At 47.6% G+C, this 23,370-nt stretch overlaps 1 protein-coding gene across 1 annotated transcript; it reads left to right on the top strand.

The window, feature by feature from the left end:
• The first annotated feature begins 11,780 nt into the window (after positions 1 to 11,780).
• ZNF843 (zinc finger protein 843) lies at positions 11,781 to 22,027 on the top strand. Its single transcript, XM_063654285.1, has 3 exons — positions 11,781 to 12,073; positions 17,782 to 17,937; positions 18,028 to 22,027. Exons 1-3 carry the CDS (start codon positions 11,781 to 11,783, stop codon positions 19,040 to 19,042), a joined length of 1,464 nt encoding a protein of 487 aa, XP_063510355.1. The 3' UTR covers positions 19,043 to 22,027.
• Positions 22,028 to 23,370: the final 1,343 nt, after the last annotated feature.

Genomic DNA, 23,370 nt, shown 5'->3' with positions numbered 1-23,370 from the left:
CCCACTGTGGGTGAGAAGGACCTTTCCATGCAGTGAAGGCACTTTTCCCCTTTCCTTCACCCCTTCCTGTTCCCTACTCTGCCATTTTCCTTCTTCTCCCCCAGAACTCCTCTGTGAAATACCTGGCCTCCTTCCCTGAGCCTCCCTGTCTCCCTGCCACCCCATCTCCACTCCGTGCTATGACATCACCCCCTAATTTGAAGTTCCTTTCCCTATCTGAAGGGAGGCAGAGACAGAGTGCACAGGCTCAACTAGGCAAGGCAGACCCTTGCATGCCTCGGTCAGAGGTCAGGGTCTCTGGCAGACATTCCTCCCAGAGCAACTGTAGGAAGCAAGCCAGTACAGAGGTACTCTAAGCGCTAGACAGGAGAGGGTAGGAGTCAGTAACATCGTCTCCTCTGGGCTGGCCCTGCTCCTGCTTAGCTCTGGGCATAAGACTGACTCCAGTACAGTCACAGTTATGTCTCTGAGCTCACCCAGTCCTGGGTCCCAGGTTCCCAGCTCTGAGCCTGGCAAGACATACACAGGCTGGTGCTGTGGGGTGGATGTGGCCACTGGAGCCCACCCACCTGGATGCTCAGCTGTGGTGAGGCAGGCGGTTTTGGAGGGGTACTTGGGATGCTGGAGGAGTGCCCCCCATCCCAGGCCAGATTCCTTCCTTCCCTCCCTTCCCTGGACATCCCCATAGGCATTCTCCAGGAGGATAGAAACTGTTGTCTGCACTGTCCCTGCTAAGTCCCCAGCATCCCACATGGGGCAAGCATAGAGAGCCACGAGAAAGGCCCCCACACTGCCGAGGTGATTGGCAGCTTCTCTTTCCTGGGATCTGGGTCCCTTTCCCAAAGGAGTGGAGGAAGAGGGGGAGGCTGTCCCAGGAAGGGCTGAGGAGGGGAGGCTGGCTCAGGGCAGACCTACCTACCTTCTACCCCAGCGCAGCTGCAGGGCTGAAGGCCCCAGGGCGATTCACCCATGGGCGCAGGTGAATCCCTAGCCAGGGACAGAGACCAGGGGTCCATTTGGGAACAGGATGGTGATGGGGAAGGGAATGGCTGGCAGATCCAAGACCTGCAAAAAGGAGGTCAGGGATTCATTTCTGAGAAAGAGTCATGTAAAGTGACTCCAAATGCTAATGGAGCCAAGAAACCAAAGAAGGAGGCAGACAATCCAGTTTGCTGGTATTGGGTGATTTATTAGGAGAACTTACAGGCAGAAGCATGGTCTACCTGCGAAACGGAGGTCTCCGCACTGCAAGGCCCCAGACCCAGGGCTTATATCGTGGGGAAAAAGTATGCATGCTCTGGAAGGAATGTACAGGTTGTTGTGGGTGTCACAGCGTCTGATTTCTGGGATAGCACAAGGGTTGTTTTGGAGGAAACTTACAGTGAAGAGGTGTTTCCTCTTCCCATGAGGGCCGGGCACAGTGGCTCACTCCTGTATTCCCAGCGCTTTGGGAGGCCAAGGTGGGCAGATCACCTGAGGTCAGGAGTTCGAGACCAGCCTGCCCAACGTGGTGAAACCCCATCTCTACTAAAGATAAAAAAAATTAGCCAGGCATGGTGGCATGTGCCTGTAATCCCAGCTACTTGGGAGGTTGAGGCAGGAGAATTGCTTGAACCCAGGAGGCGGAGGTTTCAGTGAGCCAAGATCGTGCCACTGCACCCCAGTCTGGATGAAAGAGTGAGACTCCGTTTCAAAAAAAAACAAAAAACAAAACCAAAAAACAAAAAAAAACACATCAGTTTGACATTTTGGAGGCATTCCCAGACTCAGGGTTAGTCAGCAGATTAGCATTTAAAAGAAAGTCTTGTCCCTACAGATTCCCTGACCTCAGCTACCCATGAAGGGTGGGAAGAGGAGTCCTTAGCAAGAAGTCCAGGAAGTTGACAACCTCCTCAGACCTGATAGGACACTCCCCTCTCCACCCTGCCTCCTGACTGATTTAATCTCAGGGGTGTGAGGACTTCTGAGATAGGCCCTGGGAGTCTCACCCGCACCACTTATGTCTCAGGGCTAACCAGAGACTCCCTGCAACAGATCCTAGAGGATTCCCAAGTGATAGGATAAAAAGAGAGGTACTGAGACTTCCTGGCATGGGTGACCTCTCCCAGGCTGGCCAACCTTCCTCATTCAGAACCTTGCTGAGTACCAAGAGTGAATGAAGTAAAGGGAGCCCCTAGGAGTTCAAGAAGCAGAGATTTCCAAGTCCATACACCAAAGCTCATGCGCTCAATTCTCAGGAAAGGCCTCACTCAGTTAAAAAATTTTGTATCATGAAAGGGTAAATGAATTAATTAGTGAATCTGGTTTCTAAGCCAATGGCTTACTAGAAATATTATAGTAAATTAGGGAAAAAAAAAAAAAAGGTGGTGGCTCACACCTATAATCCCAGCACTTTGAGAGGCTGAGGTGGGAGGATGGTTTGAGCCCAGGAGTTCGAGACTAGCCTGGGCAACATAGCAAACCCCATCTCTAGAAAAAATAAAAAAACTAGCCAGGTGTGGTGATGTTCACTGTAGTCCCAGCTATTCAGGAGGCTGAGGCAGGAGGACTGCTTGAGCCCAGGAATTTGAGACTGCAGTGAGCTAGGATTGTGCCACTGCACCCCATCCTGGGCAACAGAGTGAGACCCTGTCTCTAAAAAAATAATTTTTTTTTAAAGAGAATTCTTCAAAGGAGATCTGCTCTTCCTTTCCTACACCCATTCCCTTTCCTCCCTTTCCTGAACAATGCTGTCTTACAGCCTCTAGGGGCAGGCAGAGCCAAAGAGGCCTCTGCCGGGTGTGGGGAGTGAGACGCAGCAGGCCAGAGCATGCATCAGAGCTCCAGCAGGCGGGGGGAGGGTGTCCACACGAGAGCCTGGCTTGGTGTGGCAGAACCTGATAGGATTAGGAGGGCATCAGCCACTGGAAGGAGATGGCGAGAGAGATAAGAAACTGCTTCCACCAGTCAAATAAGTACACATTTGAAAGATAACAGCCAGGTTTCTCAGTGTCAGAGAAAACCGAGACACAGCTCTGGAAAGGGAGAAAATGTGGGTGGCCCTTGTGGTGTCGAATTGGAACTGGAGGTATAGGAGTAGACTCAGGATTTTCAGAAAGTGTTTAGATAGACATAGAAATTAGTATGGGTGTGTATATGTGTATGTGCACGCAGGTGTGTGTAAATGTCTATATATTCCCTAGCTCTGGAAAGCCCTGGAGCAGTGCCATCCCAATAACAAAAAGGTTTTTATGGTTTTTTGAGATAGGGTCTCTCTCTCACCCAGGCTGGGGTGCAGTGGTGCGACCACAGCCCACTGCAGCCTCGACCTCCTGGGCTCAGGTGATCCTCCTGTGTCAGCCTCCCAAGTAGCTGGGACTACAGGCATATGCCACCACACCTAGCTAATTTTTAATTTTTTTTTTTTTTTTTGTAGAGACAGGGGTCTTGCTACGTTGCCCAGGATGGTCCTGAACTCCTGGGCTCAAGCAATCCTCCCACCTCAGTTTCCCAAAGTGCTGGGACTACAGGTGTAACAAACAGTTTTAAGGTAATCAGAATCAAGAAATGGTTGGGGTGATGCTCTGGAATAGTGGGGACTAGAGAGTCGTGACAACTAAATGCAATGCGTGGTGTGGTAGCATTTTTCTGGGCTGTAGTCCCTAGATGGGTAGAGAAGAAAGCCCCGGAGAGGGTGAAGAGGTGGGGATGTGGAAGACATCAGAGAGAGCACAGGGCAGAGCGCAGAGAACTGCGTCCACAGGCTTTGCCGCACCCCCAGCGTGGCTGCGCCACACCAGCAGATGCCTTCGCTTCCCAGCAGTGGACACAGGTCACTGGATCCTCACAAATGAGCAGCCAGGAGAATGTTTGCAGCCTGGAGATTCGGGGCTTTGTCAGCACCCTGGGAAGGTTTTGTTCTTGGGTTTTGGGTTTTTGGATTTTTTTTGTAACAATATCGCTGTATTTATTCTCCTACAGTACACTGTTAAATTGCTTCAACATTTTCCCCTCAAAATAAAGAAGAACAACAACAAAAGAAATTCCAAACATTAGAATTGAAACATTTGGCCCTTTCTCTCTCTCTCTTTTTTTTTTTTTTGAGATGGAATCTCGCTCTGTCGCCTAGGCTGGAGAGCAGTGGCGCGATCTCGGCTCACTGCAACTTCCACCTCCCGGGATCAAGCGATTCTCCTGCCTTACCCTCCTGAGTAGCTGGGACCACAGGTGCATGCCACCACACCAGGCTAGTTTGTTTGTTTGTTTGTTTGTTTGTTTTTGGTATTTTTAGTAGAGACGGGGTTTCACTGTGTTAGCCAGGATGGTCTCGATCTCCTGACCTTGTGATCCGCCTGCCTCAGCCTCCCAAAGTGCTGGGATTACAGGTGTGAGCCACTGCGCCTGGCCTTGGCCCTTTCTCTTTTTATCTCCTCGCAGTTCTCTCCCTTTTTTAAAAAAAAATAATAATAAATTGAATTTATAAATAGAGGCAAAGTCTCGTTATGTTGCCCAGGCTGGTCTCGAACGCCTAGGCTCGAGGGATCCTCCCACTTTGGCCTCTCAAAGTGCTGGATTACACGTGTGAGCCACCCCACCTGGCCCCAGCTCTCTTAATCGCCAGCACTCCTCTTGGAAGTCCCTCATCTTGATTACCTTATTTAAGGTCACCTCCTCACAGGCCCTATCTTTATTATTATTTTTTTTTTTTTGAGAGGGAGTTTTGTTGCTTTTGCCCAGGCTGCAGTGCAATGGCTCAGTCTCGGCTCACTGCAACGTCCATCTCCTTGATTCAAGCCATTTGCCTGCCTCAGCCTCCCAAGTAGCTGAGATTACAGACATCTGCCACCACACCTGGCTAATTTTTTGGAATTTTTAGTAGAGACGGTGTTTCACCATGTTGGCCAGGCTGGTCTTGAACTCCTGACCTCAGGTGATCTGCTTGCCTTGGCCTCCCAAAGTGCTGGGATTACAGGCGTGAGGCGCCATGCCCAGCCAGGCCCTGTCTTCAAATACAGTCACACTGGGGGTTAAACTTCAATGTATAAATTTGGGGGTGATACAAACATTCAGTCCATAACACCCCTATACTACCCAACCCCAGGCAACCACTAATCTACATCTTATCTCTACAGATGACCTATTCTGGACATGTCATATAAATGGAATCATACAATGTGTGATCTTTTGTGTCTGGCTTCTTTCATATAGCATAATATTATCAAGGTTCATCCACACTGTAGCATCTCATTTCTTTTTATTAGGAATAATACAGTTTCACTTTATGGATTGCTGTGGTTTGAACTTGTCCCCTAAAGTACATGTGTTGGAAACTTAACCTCCAATGCAACTGTTGAGAGGTGGGAACTTTAAGAAGTGATTAGGTTATGTGGGCTCTTCCCTCATGAATGGATTAATGGCATTATTGCATGAGTAGATTAGTTATCAAGGGAGTGGACAGCTGATAGATAAATGGATGGGTTCTGTCCTCACCCCACCCCCTCTCTTGCACTGTCTTGCCCTCCTGCTTTCTGCTGTGGGATGAGGCAGAAAGAAGGCCCTCATCAGATGCAGGGCCCTTGACCTTCGACTTCCCAACCTCTAGAACTGAAAGAAGGATATTTCTATTCTTTATAAATTATCCAGCCTTGGGCATTCTATGATGCAGCACAAAACAGACTAAGACATGGATATGCCACTTTCATTTCTTCAATCATCAGTTGACGGACATTTGAGTTGTTTCCACTCTGGGGCTATTATGAATAATGCTGCTATGAATATTCACGTACAAGGTTGTTGTGGAATATGCTTTTATTTCTCTTGGTTACATATCTAGAAGGGAAATTGCTGGATCATATAACTCTATGTTTAAACATCTGAGGAACTGCCAGACCATTTTCCAAAGTTAGTGAATGATTTTACATTCCAACCAGCCATGTGTGAGGGTTCCAATCTCTCCACATTCTCACAAAAACTTGTTAATTAACTGCCTTTTTTCAGCTTTTTTTTTTTTTTTTTTTTTTGAGTCGGAATCGCACTCTGTCACCAGGCTGGAGTGCAGTGCCATGATCTCAGCTCACTGCAACTTACGCCTCCCAGGTTCAAGTGATTCTCCTGCCTCAGCCTCCCAAGTGACTAGGATTATAGGTGCCTGTCACCACACCCAGCAAATGTTTGTATTTTTAGTAGAGACAGGGTTTCACCAAGTTGGCTAGGCTGGTCTCAAACTCCTGACCTCAGGTGATCCGCCCACCTCGGCCTCCCAAAGTACTGGGATTACAAGCATGAGCCACTGCCTGTAAATATTATCATTTAAAAAATATTATTATTTTTAAAAATATTATTTTAAAAAAATTTTTTTAAAAATATTATTTTAAATATTTTTAAAAATAATAATAATGTTATTATTATTATTATTTGAGATAGAGTCTCCATCTGTTGCCCAGGCTGGAGTGCAGTGTCGTGATCTCAGCTCACTGCAGCCTTCACCTGCCAGGTTCAAGTGATTCTCCTGCCTCAGCCTCATGAGTAGCTGGGACTACAGGCAACCACCACCATGCCCGGCTAATTTTTTGTGTGTTTTTAGTAGAGACTAGGTTTCACCATGTTCACCAGGCTGGTCTCGAACTCCTGAGCCCAGGCGATTCACCCACCTCAGCCTCTCAAAGTGATGGGATTACAAGCGTGCGCCACTGCTACTGGCCTAATAACCTCTCTTTTTTATTATCACCCTCCTAATATGTATGATGTGGCACCTCGTAGTTTTGATTTGCATTTCTCTGAGGACTAATGATGTTGAGGATCTTTTCATGTAATTATTGGCCATTTATGTAACTTCTTTGAACTGTCTAAGTCATTTGCCCATTTAATTTTCTTCTTTTTCTTTCTTTTTCTTGAGACAAGGACTCCTCTGTTGCCTAGGAGTGCAGTGGCACAATTTCGGCTCACTGCAGCTCCGCCTCCATGGTTCAAGTGATTCTCAGCCTTCTGAGTAGCTGGGACTAGAGGTGAAGGCCACCACACTCGACTAATTTCTTTCTTTCTTTCCTTTTTTTTTTTTTTTTTTTGAGACTGAGTCTTGCTCTCTCGCCTAGGCTGGAGTGCAGTGGTGTGATCTTGGCTCACTGCAACCTCCACCTCCCAGGTTCAAGTGATTCTCCTGTCTCAGCCTCCCGAGTAGCTGGGATTACAGGCATGTGCCACCATGCCCGGCTAATTTTTGTACTTTTAGTAGAGACGGGGTTTCACCATGTTGTCCAGGCTGGTCTCAAACTCCTGACCTCAGGTGATCCGCCCACCTCAGCCTCCCAAAGTGCGGGGATTACGGGCATGAGCCACCGCGCCCAGCCTAATTCCATTTTTAAATTGGATTATTTGTCTTTTTTATCATTGAGTTGCAATAGTTCTTTATACAGTCTAGGTACAAATCCCTTACCAGATATATGATTAGCAAAGATTTTTACCTGCTCTGTGGGTTATCGTCTCCTTTTCTTTTCTTTTTTATCTTCTCTTTTTCTTAATAATGTCCTGTGAATCTCCTTGACGTCTGGGTATTTGGAAAGAAAAAGAAAAAAATTAAAGAAAAATGTCATATGAAGCACAAGAGGTTTCAATTTTGATGGTGTTCAGTTTCTGTATTTTTTTCTTTTGTTGCTTGTGCTTTTGGTGTCATATCTAAGAAAGCATTGCTTAATTCAAAGTTATAAAGATTCTAAGAGACCTAACTTTTAGTTCTATGATTCAATTTGAGTTAACTTTTATATATGTTGTGATATAGGAATCCAAATTCATTCTTTTGCATGCAGATATTCAATATCTACCTTGTATATATACATATTTTCTTTTAATTTTTGATTTTTTTTTTTTTTTTTTTTTTTGAGACAGAGTCTCCCTCTGTCGCTGAGGCTGGAGTGCAGAGACGCAATCGCAGCCCACTGCAACCTCTGCCTCCCAGGTTCAAGGGATTCTTGTGCCTCAGCCTCTTGAGTAGCTGGGATTAGAGGTGTGTGTCACTATGCCCAGCTAATTTTTGTATTTTTAGTAGAGACAGTGTTCTGCCATGTTGGCCAGGCTGGTCTTGAGCTCCTTGCCTCAGGTGATCCGCCCACCTTGGCTTCCCAAAGTGCTGAGATTATAGGAGTGAGCTACCTCGCCCTGCCTATTGTATAATTCTTTATTGAGAGTGCTATGGTTTGAACGTCCCCTCCAACTCATGTTGAAATTTAATTGCCATTGTAACAATATTAAGAGATGGGTCTTTACGAGGTGATTAGGTCATGAAAGTTCTGTCCTTATGAGTGGATTAATGCCATTATCATGGGAATGAGTTAGTTATCACAGGGGTAGGCTCCTGATACAAGGATAAATTCAGTGCTATTTCTCTCTCTGTCTCACGTCTCACAAGATTGCATGCCTGATATGGTTTGGCTCTGTGTCCCCACCCAAATCTTGTCTCAAATTGTAATCCCCGCATGGGGGAATGGCCTGGTGGGAGGTGACTGAATCATGGGGGTGGACTTCCCCCTTGCTATTCTCGTGATCGAATTCTTAGGAGATCTGGTTGTTTGATAAGTGTGTGGCTCTTCCTCTTTGCTCTCCCTTTCTCTTCTGCTGCCATGTAAGACATGCCTTGCTTCCCCTTTGCCTTCTGCCATTATTGTAAGTTTCCTGAGGCCTCCCCAGCCATGTGAGTCAATTAAACTTCTTTTTTTTTTTTTTTTGAGACTGAGTTTCAATCTGTCACCAAAGCTGGAGTGTAGTGGCGCTGTCTCAGCTCACTGCAACCTCTGCCTCCCAAGTTCAAACAATTATCCTGCCTCAGCCTCCTGAGTAGCTGGGATTACAGGTGCCTGCCACCATAGCCAGCTAAATTTTTTGTAGAGACAGGGTTTTACCGTTGGCCAGGCTGGTCTCAAATTCCGTACCTCAGGTGATCTGCCCACCTTGCCTCTCAAAGTGCTGGGACTACAGGCATGAGCCACTGTGCCTGGCCTCTTTTTTTTTCTTTCTTTCTTTTTTTTTTTAAATAAATTACCCAGTCTCAGGTAGTTCCTTACAGCAGTGTGAAAACAGACTAATACAATGCACTTTCACCTTCTGCCATGGATGACCCTTGATACTGGTGCCATGCTGTTGGACCTCTAAGCCTGCAGAACTGTGAGTCAAATAAATCTCCTTTCTTTATAAATTACCCAATCTGTGGCATGGTTATAGCAGCAGAAAATAGACTACATCAGAATATAGAATATATCAAGAGTATAGAAACACAACTGACTTCTGTGTATTGATTTTGTTGTTACAGCTTTGCAGAATTTGTTTATTAGCTCTAACAAAGTTTTTTCATAGATTCTTTAGGATTTTCTATAAAATCACCTCATCTATAAATGGAGATAGTTTTAATTCTTCCTTTCTGATTTGCTTTTTATTTTTCCTTGCCTCATGGCAAGAGCTTCCAGGCAAGAACTGGTGACAGCTTCCAGTACAAGGCTGAATAGATGTGGCAAAAGTGGGCATCCCTTTCTTGTTTCTGATCTTAGAGGAAAAGCTTTTATTCTCTCACCATTGAGTATGATGTTGGCAGTAGGTTTTTTCATAGATGCCCTTTATCACGTTAATTGAGTTTCCTTCTATTCCTAGTTTGCTGAGTATTTTTATGATGAAGGGTGCTGAATGTTGTCAAATGCTGTTTTTACACCGATTGAAATAATAATTAATGTTTTCCTTTATTGTATTGCTGTAGTGTATTAATTAATTTTCATAAGTTAAGCTAACTGTGCATTCCTGGGATAAATCCCACCTGGTTATCCTTTTTATATATTTCTGAATTTTATTTGCTGGTATTTTCTTGAGGATTTTTATGTCTATATTCATAAGAGATATTAGTCTCTAGTTTTCTTGTGATGTCTTTGTCTGATTTTGACAGTAGGGTAATACTGGCCTCAGAATAAGTTGGGAGGTTTTCACTGTCATGACTTTTATAACCTAATTATTAGTAATTCTTGCCAGGTACGGTGGCTCATGCATGTAATCCCAGCACTTTGGGAGGCTGAGGTGGGTGGATCACGTAAGGTCAGGAGTTCGAGACCAGCCTGGCCAACATGGCAAAACCCCATCTCTACTAAAATTACAAAATTTAGCCAGATGTGGTGGCCGTGTGTATAATCCCAGCTACTTGGGAGGCTGAGGCATGAGAATCACTTGAACCCAGGAGGCAGAGGTTGCAGTGAGCCGAGATCGTGCCACTGCACTCCAGCCTGGGTGATAGAGCAAAACTCTGTCAAAAAAAAAAAAAAAAAAAAGAGGAAAGAAAGAAAGAGAATGAGAGAAAGAAAGAAAAAATCTCCTATAGTATTCCACAGGTCACATAGACCAACCCTGGTGCACTGTGGGAAGGGACTAAAAAGAGTGTGAACACCAGGAGTAGGATCACTGGGAACTATCTCAGCAGATGGCTGCCATAGCCACCAACTGACTAACATTCACTGAACACTTACCATGTTCCAGACATTGTGCTAAGCTCTTCACGTGGCTTATCTCCTTAAATCTTCCCGGCAACCTTATGAGGTAAGTAGGTGCTGTTATTATTGCCATGTTACAGATGAAGAAATTGAGATACAGAGATTAGATTCACCAAACTGCCCAAACTCCCACAGCTATTAACTGGTGGAACCAGGAATCAAACTCAGTAGGGTGTGAATATAATATACTTTGGGCTTTTGTTGTTGTTGTTGTTGTTGTTGTTTTTGAGACAGGGTTTCACTCTTTTCACCCAGGCTGGAGTGCAGTGGCATGATCTCGGCTCACTGCAACCTCTGCCTCCTGGGTTCAAGCGATTCTCCTGCCTCAGTCTCCTAAGTAGCTGGGATTACAGGTGTGCGCCACCATACCCGGCTAATTTTTGTATTTTTGGTAGCATACTTTTTGTATTTTTAGTTTCGCCATGTTGGCCAGGCTGGTCTCGAACTCCTGACCTCAACTGATCCACTACCCTTGCCCTTCCAAAGTGCTGGGATTACAGGCGTGAGCCACCGCGTCTGGCTTTTTTTTTTTTTTTTTTTTTTTTTTTTTTTTTTTTTAAAGAGACATGGTCTTGCTCTGTTGCCCAGGCTGGAGTGCAGAGGTGCCACCATAACTCACTGCAGCTTCAACCTCCTGGGCTCAAGTGAGCCTCCCACTTAAGCATCCTGAGTAGCTGGGACCACAGGCGCCCACCACCAAGCCCGGCTAAATTTTAATTTTTTTTTTGTAGAGATGGGGGTCTCGCTTTGTTGCCCAGGCTGATCCCTAACTCCTGGCCTCAAGCAATCCTCCCGCCTTGGCCTCCCAAAGTGTTGGGATTACAGGTGTGAGCCACCGCGCCCAGTCTGTGTATCCTGATTACTAAATTTTGGGGTGCCTCCTTAAATTCTGTGCCAGAGGGCAGTGCCTCACTCGCCCTACCCTAATCCCACCCAGCCCAGTGACCCAATGTCCCCCTTCAACCTGCACCATGGCGCTTCCCAGCCCCGCTCCTCGCGCCTCCTCCCGCCCCTAGGGGTCGCCGTCGCGCCGTCATTCCCTTCCCTCGGTTCCCGGGCGAGACGCGCTGAAGGTGGGAGGAGGAGAGGCCCGCGCGTGTGCATGCGCATGGCGCGGACTCCCTCATCCTGGTCAGGGAGTGGAGGGGTTGGGTCTCAGGCGGCTGTTTGCGGAGTCCTCACTGTCTCGGTCGTTTCTCTCTGTCTTGGTGAGGGCCAGGGGACAGGTCGGGGCAGTATTTGGGGGAAGCGAGAGGCAAGCAGGGCGGGCTGGATACGGAGCGCCCTATGACTGAGGTTAGGGAGGACTCCCGAGACCCCCGGCATCCTAGTCCTGGGCCGTGGGCCCCGGACGCCGGGCCAGGACGCCGCCAGCTCCCAGGGTCCCTTGCGGGGACCACGTTTCCCCGCAGCCCCCGCCGCTGCCGGGTCCTCGCCACGTCCCCTTCCCGGAGCTACGCGCCCGGCTGGGTTCTGATCCGCCTTGTCTCTCGGGGGCGGCTCGCGGGACAGGGGCGTTCCCGGCTCGGCCGCACGCCCAGGTGTCATGCGGGAGGTACGCGGGCACGGGACCTCACCGGGTAAGAGCGAGCGAAGGGGCCGGGCGCGGTGGCTCACGCCCGTAATCCCAGCACTTTGGGAGGCCGAGGCGGGCGGATCACGAGGTCAGGAGTTCGGGACCAGCCTGGCCAATATGGTGAAATCCCGTCTCTACTAAAAATGCAAAAATTAGCCGGTCGTGGTGGCGGACGCCTGTGGTCCCAGCTACTCGGGAGGCTGAGGCAGGAGAATCGCTTGAACCCGGGAGGCAGGGGTTGCAGTGAGCCGAGATCTCACCACTGCACTCCAGCCTGGGGAACACAGTGAGACTCCGTCTCAAAAAAAAAAAAAAAAAAAATCGAGCGAAGGGCCGCAGCCCGGGCCCACCGCCTCTGCCTCTGAACACGCTCCTCCGCCGAGCCCCTCGACCCCGCGCCAGGCGAGGCTTGGTGGGGCGTTCCGTGGACCCCACACGCACGTCGGTGTTATCAGGAGGGAAGGGGCGGTTCAGCACCTCCACCGCCTTTGCGGCCGGCCGTCCACCCTCCATTCTCCTGCTGGAGCCGTTTCCCAGCGATTCTCCGGCAGTGCTGGGCTGCAGCACACCCGGCCCGCCTTAAAATCCCAGCCGCCTCCCCCGTCCCCGAGTCCTCCCCTGGGTTCTGTCCTTAACGGCATCACCGACCTCACATACACACAGGCATGAACACCCGTCTTTTCACACGCCCCGTTTGCTTTCTCAGAACTTAGCAGATACTTTTAAGCTGAGAGGGTTTGGTGAGGTTAAAATTTATCTTGTGACATTGAGTCCAGCAGTTCAGAGCCTTGAACACCTCAGTACATGGCCTTGACCTTAGTTTATTACTTCTGTATTCTGCCGGGCGCTGTGGCTCAGGTCTGTAATCCCAGCACTTTGGGAAGCCAAGGCGGGAGGATCGCTTGAGCCCAAGAGTTGGAGAGTAGCGTAGGCAACATAATGAGATCCTGTCTACACTAATTATTATTATTTTTTTTAAATTAGCCAGGTGTGGTGGTGCACACCTGTGATCCCAGCTACTCAGGAGGCTGAGGGAGGATCGCTTGAGCCCAGGAGGTCGAGGCTGCAGTGAGCCATGATGGTGCCACTGCACTCCAGCCTGGATGATAGAGGGACAGCCTGTCTCTAATACTAATAATAATCAATAATAATAATACTGTACGGTGTGCCCATTACTCAGGAGGCACTGTAGTAGAAGGATAAGCTGTGGAGGTAACTGAGGATAAACAGATAACCATTTAGCTAAAAAGGTTCTTAACCTTGGCTGTATGTTGTTACTCCTGGGTGAAGCACAGGCAAAATAATTTTGAAAGCTCCCAGGTAATCCTAATGTGCAGCTAGCACTGAGAACCACTGCTTTAACCCCTGAGGAAGGTAGGTAGGGCCTAGGGTGGCCTGAAGCACTGGGCCGGGCACCTCCAGTAGGGAGCAATCTCAACCCTTTATCCCTGTGAGTTGCTCATATTGTAACATTTTCTGTGGGTTCCATGCTGTGAAAACAGGAAGCACTGCCCTACAGTAACAAGCATACTTGACAGCCCTTGTGTCAGATCATTCATTGGAAGAGAGGGGAATCAAATCACAAAAGGCCAACTGGAAAACACATACTCATCTAGGGATGAGATCAGGAAAGCCTGGGCAAGGCTGATGACAGGGAATGTAGGAGAGGAGTTATAGTCACAAGAAGAATGTTGAGTGATAGTAGAAAACTAGATGGAAATTTCTGGCAGCCTGTGGTACTTTTAATTGGCACAAGGACTGATTTCAGTAACAGGTCCCCACTGACTCCCAAAGGAAAGTTGCGGGAATTGCTGTGGTCTTCCTAGGGCCCTCAAGACCATGAATGGGCTGGAGTCTGGACCAGTCTCAGGCACTAGCAAATTGAACAGTAGCTCATTCATACTGGTATAAGAGCTGCTGCTTTATCGAGGCCAGAGGCCCTTTCTTATTATATGGGGCAGCAGCTGCGCTCCTGGGAATGATTCCTACATAAAAGATTACACATGGAAAAAAAAAAAAGCTCTGTGCATTCCATGAAGATGCTCATTACAGCATTATCTCTATTAATGATCTATTCCAATAATAAAGGAAATGAATACAATATAATATGGTATTTCAAACAAAGCCATTAAAATAGATCATTATGAAAGAATGTGAATGAATGAGAAGTGTTCATAAGTTAAAAAAATGCTTATTTTTCAGAGAGCAAAATTAGATTCGTCTGTTGCTTGGAATGGCTTCCTCTTGCTCTGTGTCTAAACTATGATTATGGAGTAGTTAAAATGCATATGCATGTTGGCAAAGCCTGAATAAAATATGCAAACGTGAAAATATTTTTTATAGAGGAGATGAAATTATGGAGGAAGGAGTGTGTCTATTTCAAAATTGTCCTAATGAGAAGTATTGTGGCATAGTAGTTAAGAGGAAGCTCCCTGGAGCCAAAAATTTTTTTACCATATGTATGGCTTTTCTAAATTATTTAAACTTTCTATGCCTCAGTTTCTTCATCTGTAAAATGGGGTAATCATTAGTATCTTGGAGAGTTGTTGTGAGGTCTAACCAATATGTGGAAACTGTTAGAATAGTACCTGGCACATAGTAAGTACACTGTAAGCCCTGGCTATTTCAACTCCGTATTATTTATAGCTTAATAAAATATTTTAAAGATAGTTGGCCAGTCAGCACTGATACTCCTGTCTACCTATGTTACATCTCAGAAGACGCTTAGCCTATCTGTGCTGACACTTACTGAAGTATAAGTTATATACAAAACACACCCATTTTAAGTGTACAGGTTGCTGGTTTTTGGTGAATGTGTACACGGGCATAACCATCATCACATTCAGGGTGCAGAACTTTGCCGTCACCCTCTCATGCCCCACGCAGTCAGCTGCTCTCTCCCTGACCCAGCCCCAGAGAGCCACTGGTCTACTTTCTGCCCCTATGAGTAAGTTCTGCTTTTTGTAAAAATAGAATTTCACAGAAATTGAATCATATAGTATGTATTCTCTTGTGTCTGGCTTCTCTGGTTTAACATAATTTTGAGACTCATCCATTGCTTGCAGGTAACAGCAGTTCCTCTTTGTTGCTAGTATTCTGTTACATGGGTAAACCACCCTTTCTTTATTCTTCCACCCATTGATGGATATTTGGATGTTTCTAGCTTATGCCTATTATGAATAAAGCTGATATGCACATTTGTGAAAAAGTCTTTGTGTGGACATATGTTTTTATTTTCCTTGAGTAAATCCTAAGAGTAGAATTATTGAGTCATGTGGTAAGTGTACATTTAATTTACTGTTAACCGAAACTGGTTTCCAAAATGCCCAGGCCATTTTACATTTCCCTAGCAATGTGTGAGACTCCATATCCTCAGGCAACAGTTAGCACCTTCAGTCTGCTCGATTTTAATGGGTGCATAAGGGCACTCATTGTGGTTTTAATTTGCATTTCCCGGGTGACTGATGATAACACATCACTTTTTTTTTCATTATTATACTTTAAGTTCTAGGGTACATGTGCACAATGTGCAGGTTAGTTACATATGTATACATGTGCCATGTTGGTGTGCTGCACCCATTAACTCGTCATTTAACATTAGGTATATCTCCTAATGCTATCCCTCCCCCCTCCCCCCACCCCACAACAGGCCCCGGTGTGTGATGTCCCCCTTCCTGTGTCCATGTGTTCTCATTGTTCAATTCCCACCTATGAGTGAAAACATGCAATGTTTGTTTTTCTGTCCTTGCGATAGTTTGCTGAGAATGAGCACATCACTTTTAAATGGTAGCTCACTTCTAGGGAAGGAAGGAGAGCGATGAGTCAAAAGAAGTTCCATTGTTTTTGAGCTTAGGTGTCCAAGAGAATGAAACTGGTGCCACCAACAAAAGTGAAATTAGGAGTCAGTGATTTTTTGGCATAGGGGTATTAAATTTGAAGTGATGGCAGGATGTTAAGGGGGAAATACCTGGGTGGCAGCATGCTTTGCAGGCTTGGAGCTCAGTGGGAGGTCAGGTCCTGAGATAAGAGCCAAGTATCCGCTGTGAGGTGAAGCACAAACGGGGAGAGAGAGAGATGAGACCTAAGGATCAAGCCAGGGCTCAGAGTGGCCAGAAGCATCTGTTCCCCAGTCCCCATTTCCAAGGAATGGAAAATCCAGACTGACAGGCCTAATAGGCCTAAAAATAGATAAAATTAGCCCACTTATATATGAGCCACTGGAATACTTTCTAGTCCTATTGCAAACTCTACTCTTGGCTAATGTGATTGTTAAAATTGTAAATTAAAAGTTATCTATACCCTTTTCAAAAAAGAGTTTCAATATGGTTTGTGACAAATCAGTTAATTATCTTTGTGGCCTGAGGGGCCCCCTTCTTTTAATCACCTTAACCAATAAAGTAATAATGTCTTTCTGAAGTTGATTCTTTGTGATGGTTTGTGTTTGGATGTTCAAGGTTAGTGAGGAAATGATCCTTACCACGCTTTTGTAATTTTAATACAGACAAGGTCTTGCTTTGTTGCCGAGGCTAGTCTCTTGGGCTCAAGGATCCTCTGGCCTCAGCCTTCCAAAGTGCTGGGATTATAGGCATGAGCCACTGTGCCCAGCCTCTTGCTACACTTTCATTCAGGATAAAGATGGTAATATCCAAGACTACTAAAAGTCTTATAACCCCAATCCAAATTTTAAAATAAATCTTACTATTAAGAAGCATTGATTAGCCATGTGCAGTGGCTCACGCCTGTAATCCCAGCACTTTGGGAGGCCGAGGTGGGTGGATCACGAGGTCAGGAGTTTGAGACCAGCCTGACCAACATGGTGAAATCCCATCTCTACTAAAATACAAAAAAAAATTAGCCAGGCTGCTGGCAGGCACCTGTAATCCCAGCTACTCGGGAGGCTGAGGCAAGAGATTCGTTTGAACCCGGGAGGCAGAGGTTGCAGTGAGCTGAGATAGATAGCACCACTGTACTCCAGCCTGGGTGACAGAGCAAGACTCCCTCTCAAAAACAAACAAAAAAAGCATTGATTATAGGAGGCCGGGCATGGTAGCTCATGCTTGTAATCCCAGCACTTTGGGTGGCCCAGGTGGGCCAACCGCTTGAGCCCAGGAGTTTGAGAGCAGCTTGGGCAACATGATAAAACCCAGCTTCTACCAAAAAAAAAAATGCTGGGCCTAGTGGTGTGCACGTATAGTCCCAGCTACTTGAGAGACTGAGGTGGGAGGATCACTTGAGCCAGAGAGGCAAAGGTTGCAGTGATCAGAGATCGTACCACTGCATTCCAGCCTGGGCAACAGAGATAGACCCTGTCTTTAAATAATAAAAAAAAAAAAAAAAAGGAAACAGTAAAATAATAATAAAGAAGCATTGATTATGGGATTCTGAAAGCAAAGCCTCCTTTGCAGTTTGTAGTAAAATTCTTCTGTGGTTTTCTCTCCCTCTAGAGAGAATGATGGCTCCGGGATCTGAAATCTTTCCTTCCGCAGGAACTGGACACAGCAGTGAGGACCAGTGTATCCAAGAGGATGGACTTAGTGATGGGGAACACCCAGGGACATGCCCCAGAGCCTCAAGAAACACCTTCAGATGACATTGCCCAGAGTCTTACATTACAGAACTCTCCAGACAGCCCCCGAGGCCTGGGGCCGGGTGCTGCTCCCAGACTGTGAGCTGGTGGCCGCGGGAAGCCTGAGTGCGGCAGAGGCCCCACAGCTGCGCCGAGTACGGCAAGAGCCTCCGGTACAGTTACTCCCTGAGCGGTCATCTCCGAAGCCCTGCTCGTGAGAAGCCTTCCCCCTGCCCTGACTGTGGAAAGCGTTTCAGCCAGAGCTCCGACCTGCTGCAGCACCGGCAGATTCACCCGGGGCCGTCAGCCCTGCAAGTGCAGGGCCTGCGGGAGGGGTTTTACTCAGAGCGCATCCCTCCTCCAACACTGGCGGGTCCATAACGACTGGCGAGAGACCTTATCGCTGTCCCCAGTGCGGCAAGACCTGCTGTGGCCGCTCCAACCTCATCAAGCACCAGCGAGTCCACTCGGGAGAAGCCATTCGTCAGCGGGGAGTGCGGCAAGGGCTTAGCGGCCAGCTCTGCTGCTGGCTCACCAAGCACACACTGGCCCTGCGTCTGTCCCCAGTGCCAGCAGGTTTTTGGGGACCGGTGGAAGCTGATCCGCCACCAGCGAATTCACACAGGAGAGCGTCCGTTCTGCTGCTGCAGCTGCGGTGACAGCGTCAATGAGAAGACCTCCCTCTCCCAGCGCGTCCTCCCGCACCCAGGGAAGAAGACCTGCAGGCGTGGGAGCGTGGAGAGCGTCAGCCTCGCACCCAGCTCAGTCGCCCCGGGCAGCACCTCCGGGCTCCGGCCCTTTGGGAGCCCCGGGTCCTTCCTTCAACGTCTGCCCCCATCCACACTCCTGCCCCGACCTCCCTTCCTTTATCCTGGCCCCCCACTCAGTCTCCAGCCTCTGGTTCCATCCGGCCTTCCCGGCCTCCGGGAGGCCTGGAAGTTGCCCAGGTTCCGCCAGTCACCCAGCCGGCAGCTCAGCAGGAGGGGGCGATGGGGCCCAGAAGCTGTGCGAGCGCGGGACGGGACTTGCGGGAGGCGGTTCAGGCCCCAGGCTACCCTGAGCCAGCCCGGGAGGCCTCGCAGCACAGAGCGGCCCGATCGCTCGGCGAGGCCAGGGCCAGGCTTCAGCGACAGTGCTGAGCTCCTCCGCCACCCTCGAACCCACACTGGAGAGGAGCCCTACCAGTGTTTCCGGTGTGGAAGGCCTCCAGCCGGAGGTCCAACCTGGCCCGACACTGAAGAACCAGCGTGCTGCAGCCTCGGGTGGAATAGTTGCAGCCCCCGGTGGACTGTGGATCTGAGATGCAGTCCCCTCCCTCCACACAGACCCGCTCAGGACGGCTTTTCTGTATGGCAGATCTTTCTCAGAAGTGCTGGGGGCTATTTTGTTTGTTTTTTTCCCCCTTAATTCTCGCTCCTTTCCCTTACACATTAAGGAATTTAGGCAGGTGAGGCTGCGGGCGGCGACTCACACCTGTAATCCCAGCGCTTTAAGAGACCGAGGTGGGAGGATCGCGTGAGCCCAAAGAATTTGAGACCAGCCTGGGCAGCCTAGCGAGACCGCATCTTTGTGAAATAAAAATAAAACGAGCTGGTGTGGTGGCGCTGGCCTGTAGTCCCAGCTACTCAGGAAGGTGAGGCGGAAGGATCGCTTGAGTTGGAGAGTTCAAGGCTCTAGTGAGCTATGATCAAGCCACTGCACCCCAGCGTGGGCGACAGAGTGAGACCCTGTCTCTCTAAAATAACTAAAATAACAAAAGGATTTAGGTAGGTAGTAGGCAAAGGCATATTATCGAAGTAATAATAATATACAAGGTATATTCTTGGTGTGGACAGGAATAATGTTGTGTTATCTTAATATTAGTGATTAATATTATTTCTCTCTTTTTTTTTTTTTTTTTCTTGAGACGGAATCTTGCTCTTTTGCCTAGGCTGCAGTGCAGTGGCATGATCTCTGCTCACTGCAACCTCCATCTCCCGGGTTCAAGCGATTCTTCTACCTCAGCCTCCTGAGTAGCTGGGATTACAGGCGCCCACCACCACGCCCAGCTAATTTTTGTATTTTTAGTAGAGAGGGGGTTTGACCATGCTGGCCAGGCTGGTCTCGAACTCCTGACCTCAGGTGATCCGCCCACCTCAGCCTCCCAAAGTGCTGGGATTATAGGCATGAGCCACCGCACCCGGCTTCTCTTGTGCTTTTTAGATAAGTATTTTTAAAAGCGTTTGTTGGTTGTCAGCTGGGCACGGTGGCTCACGCCTGTAATCCCAGCACTTTGGGAGGCCGAGGCGGGCGGATCACAAGGTCAGGAGATTGAGACCATCCTGGCTAACACAGTGAAACCCCGTCTCTACTAAAAAAATACAAAAAAATTAGCCGGGCGTGGTGGCCGGCTCCTGCAGTCCCAGCTACGCTGGAGGCTGAGGCAGGAGAATGGTGAATGGCATGAACCCGGGAGGCGGAGCATGCAGTGAGCCGAGATCGTGCCACTGCACTCCAGCCTGGGCGACAGCGAGACTCCGAATCAAAATAAAAATAAAAATAAAAAGTGTTTGTTGGTTGTCTTAACGATGTGCTATTAGAGTGAGGAAAAAAAAGTTACCCTATGAGAATTTAAACTGCATGAAAGTCTGTGGTAGCATTACTGGTTCGGTTTCCAAGCTTGCTACCCCAATCCTTGATGCCTCTTTCTCCCAATACAAGTAGTATCAGGCACTGCCATCTACTTGTTGTACCTCAGAAGAGTTTTTCGACAGCACCCCGTGCCCTCTGTGGCCTGTGCTCTCTCGCAGGTGCAAGTCCTGTCATCATGAGCCTGGACTGTTGCAGAAGACTCCTAGCCAATCTTGCCTGGTTCCCGCCTCTGCATCTGGTTCAGCATCCATAGAACCTACGAGTTATTATAGATTCCTGCCTCAGACTCCAGACTCCAACACTAAATCTGATGTCAGTCTCCTGTCCGAAAGCATCTCCTGCCTGCCACTCCCACCCCTCCACCCCCTCCGATGACCCCAGCAGGTCCTACAGAACAGGGTTCAAATGCTTTAGCGTGGCATGCATGCTTCTCCATTGGGCTTTGCCTGACCTCTGTGCCTTTGCTGGCCAGGGCCTCCTGCACCTCTGTGTTTTTGCACTTGATTTATTTCTTTCCACTGCCCAAAATGACCTTTCCCCTTTTCTGTCTCCCAGACTTGCCCTACTCATTCATATGAGCCCCACTTCCACTGAGAGACTGCCCCACTTCTCGTGTCACACCTGACGTGGTGAGTGCTCCAGTGGCATTGAGAACATAGGGCATGTCTGTCTGGTAACCTATCTCCCCAGCAGACTGAGCTCCACGAGAGCAAGAGACCCTGGTGCAGGGCCTGGCTCACAGTGGGTGCTCAATTAATATTACTTATGTGAAGGAACCACTTCCAGCTGCTCAAGTATTCTATGCTAAAACTTGGGTTTCTTTCATCCTTGTTGTCCTCCCAAGATACAATGTGTACATACTTGGAAAGTTAGCCAAGGTGACTATGAAGGTGACCCCACCCAATCAATCTATGTCTTCCTGGTTACTGTGCCTGTCATTCGATGATTCCATGGTTATGTCTATAGTGATAACAGAAAAAAGCAACTGAAAACAATATTGTTTACTTGGGTCTCATGCATCTCCTCCACACATTTGTAGAAATGAGATTACCACAAATTGCCAAGATGGTTACATCAAATTTTCAGCAGCATCAGTCATAGGACAAAAAGGCCTTTGAGTGTATTTATAATAATCAGCATTTACTGGTGGCAAAATACTGGTTTGGAAAATATCTGAGATTATGGTCAGGCATGGTAGCTCACGCTGGTAATCCCAACACTTTGGGAGGCTGAGGCAGGTGGATCACCTGAAGTCAGGAGTTCAAGACCAGTCTGGCCATAATTTCAGATGATGAGATTATAGTGAAACCCCATCTCTACTAAAAATGCAAAAATTAGCCGGGCGTGATGGCGCACATCTACAATTCCAGCTACTCAGGAGGCTGAGGCCGCGGTGAGCTGAGATCGCACCACTGCACTCTAGCCTGGGCAACACAGTGAGACTCCGTCTAAAAAAAAATCTGAGATTAACAGGTTGCCATTTTAGGAGCTCTTTATAGACCAGCTGGCCTAGTGGTCCTGATTCCATAATATGTGAAGTAAAGGTCTTGCAGGGGAGCACCAATTTCAAACTCTGTCCTAGTTTGCAGCCTTGGCTGGAGTGACCCCAGTCATGAGGCAAACAGCACAAGTGTGCAAGTGTCATGGGTTCAGCCAGAACATCAGTGTTCCCAGCATTAGACACAGATTCGGGAGAAATCAAATCACAGTGTAGAGATGTATTGTGATGTGTCACACTACACTATTATAAAATGAAAGAAAATAAAATTACAAGCCTCAACCTTTAAACATTTAGCAACTTGGGCTTTATCTCAATGTGTAATTTATTTGTCTCACTTCATTTTCACAAACATTAAATCCCTTCATATTAAGTGCCTATTAGGTTTAATTCATTAAAGGCATACATACTCCGGAATGTTTATTAAATACATTTCTATCATTTCTACAAAAGAAGCCCCAAAACTTCAATAAAACATGGATCACAGTACAGGCGAACAGAAATCAGAAATGTGCTGGTAAAAGTTTAGAGATGTGCTATAGCTTCACAAAAAACGTTTAACAATAAATTAGGACTTAAAGCCCCATTTCTAACTGGCTTTTACGAATAGGGGATTTGTTATTTCACATAACTGAAAAGTCTTAAGAGTTCAGCTCTTTCTCAATTCTGGCACATCTTGACTCAGGGATTCACGTAATATTAACAAGGCTAGATCTCCCATTTTTCAGGTCTGCTCTGAAAACGGCTTCAATATTGGCTTCAATTGAAGGCCCCAGCCTGAGGCTCCAGCAGCTCCAAGTCCAGTTGAAGTATAATCGTGTTTCAACAGTCCGAGAGAGGCCTGAAAATTGGAACTCATGGACTTGTGCTCCTCCCTACAACAATCATCCCAGCCTGGGCAACACAGTGAGACCCATCTCTACAAAAAATTTAAAAAATTAGCTGAGCATAGTGGTTTGTGCCTATAATCCCAGCTACTTGGGAGGCTGACATAGGAGGAATGCTTGAACCCAGGAGTTCGAGGCTGCAGTGAGCTATGAACACACCACTGCACTCCAGCCTGGGTGACAGAGCCAGACCCTGTCTCAAAACAAAATACAAAAAACAATCACTACGGCCGGGTGGGGTGGCTCACGCCTGTAATCCCAGCACTTTGGGAGGCCGAGTCAGGCAGATCACTTGAGGTCAGAAGTTCGAGACCAGCCTGGCCAACATGGTGAAACCCCATCTCTACCAAAAATACAAAGAAGTAGACAAGCGTGGTGGTGTGCACCTGTAATCCCAGCTACTCGGGAGGCTAAGGCAGAATAATCACTTGAACATGGGAGACAGGGGTTGCAGTGAGCCAAGATTGCACCACTGCACTCCAGCTTGGGGGACAGAGTGAGGCTCTGTCTCAAAAAAAAAAAAAAAAAAAAATCACTATGGCCTGGAGAATAGACTGCTCTGATTGGGTAGGCCTGGATCATGTGGCCCTTCTTGGAGCTAAAAGAGGGAGTCAACCCCACTTGAACTTGAACTGAGAATAAGGGGGGCAGGGGTGTGTGTGTCAGTATCAGAAAAGAAGGCATAGATATATTGGTCATATGACACAAAACAGTAGACA

Source organism: Pongo pygmaeus, chromosome 18 (assembly GCF_028885625.2).
Source record: "Pongo pygmaeus isolate AG05252 chromosome 18, NHGRI_mPonPyg2-v2.0_pri, whole genome shotgun sequence".
NCBI classification, from domain to species: Eukaryota; Metazoa; Chordata; class Mammalia; order Primates; family Hominidae; genus Pongo; species Pongo pygmaeus.
The sequence above is the reverse complement of the archived record's forward strand: the minus strand, read 5'-3'. Positions and strand labels throughout refer to the sequence as shown.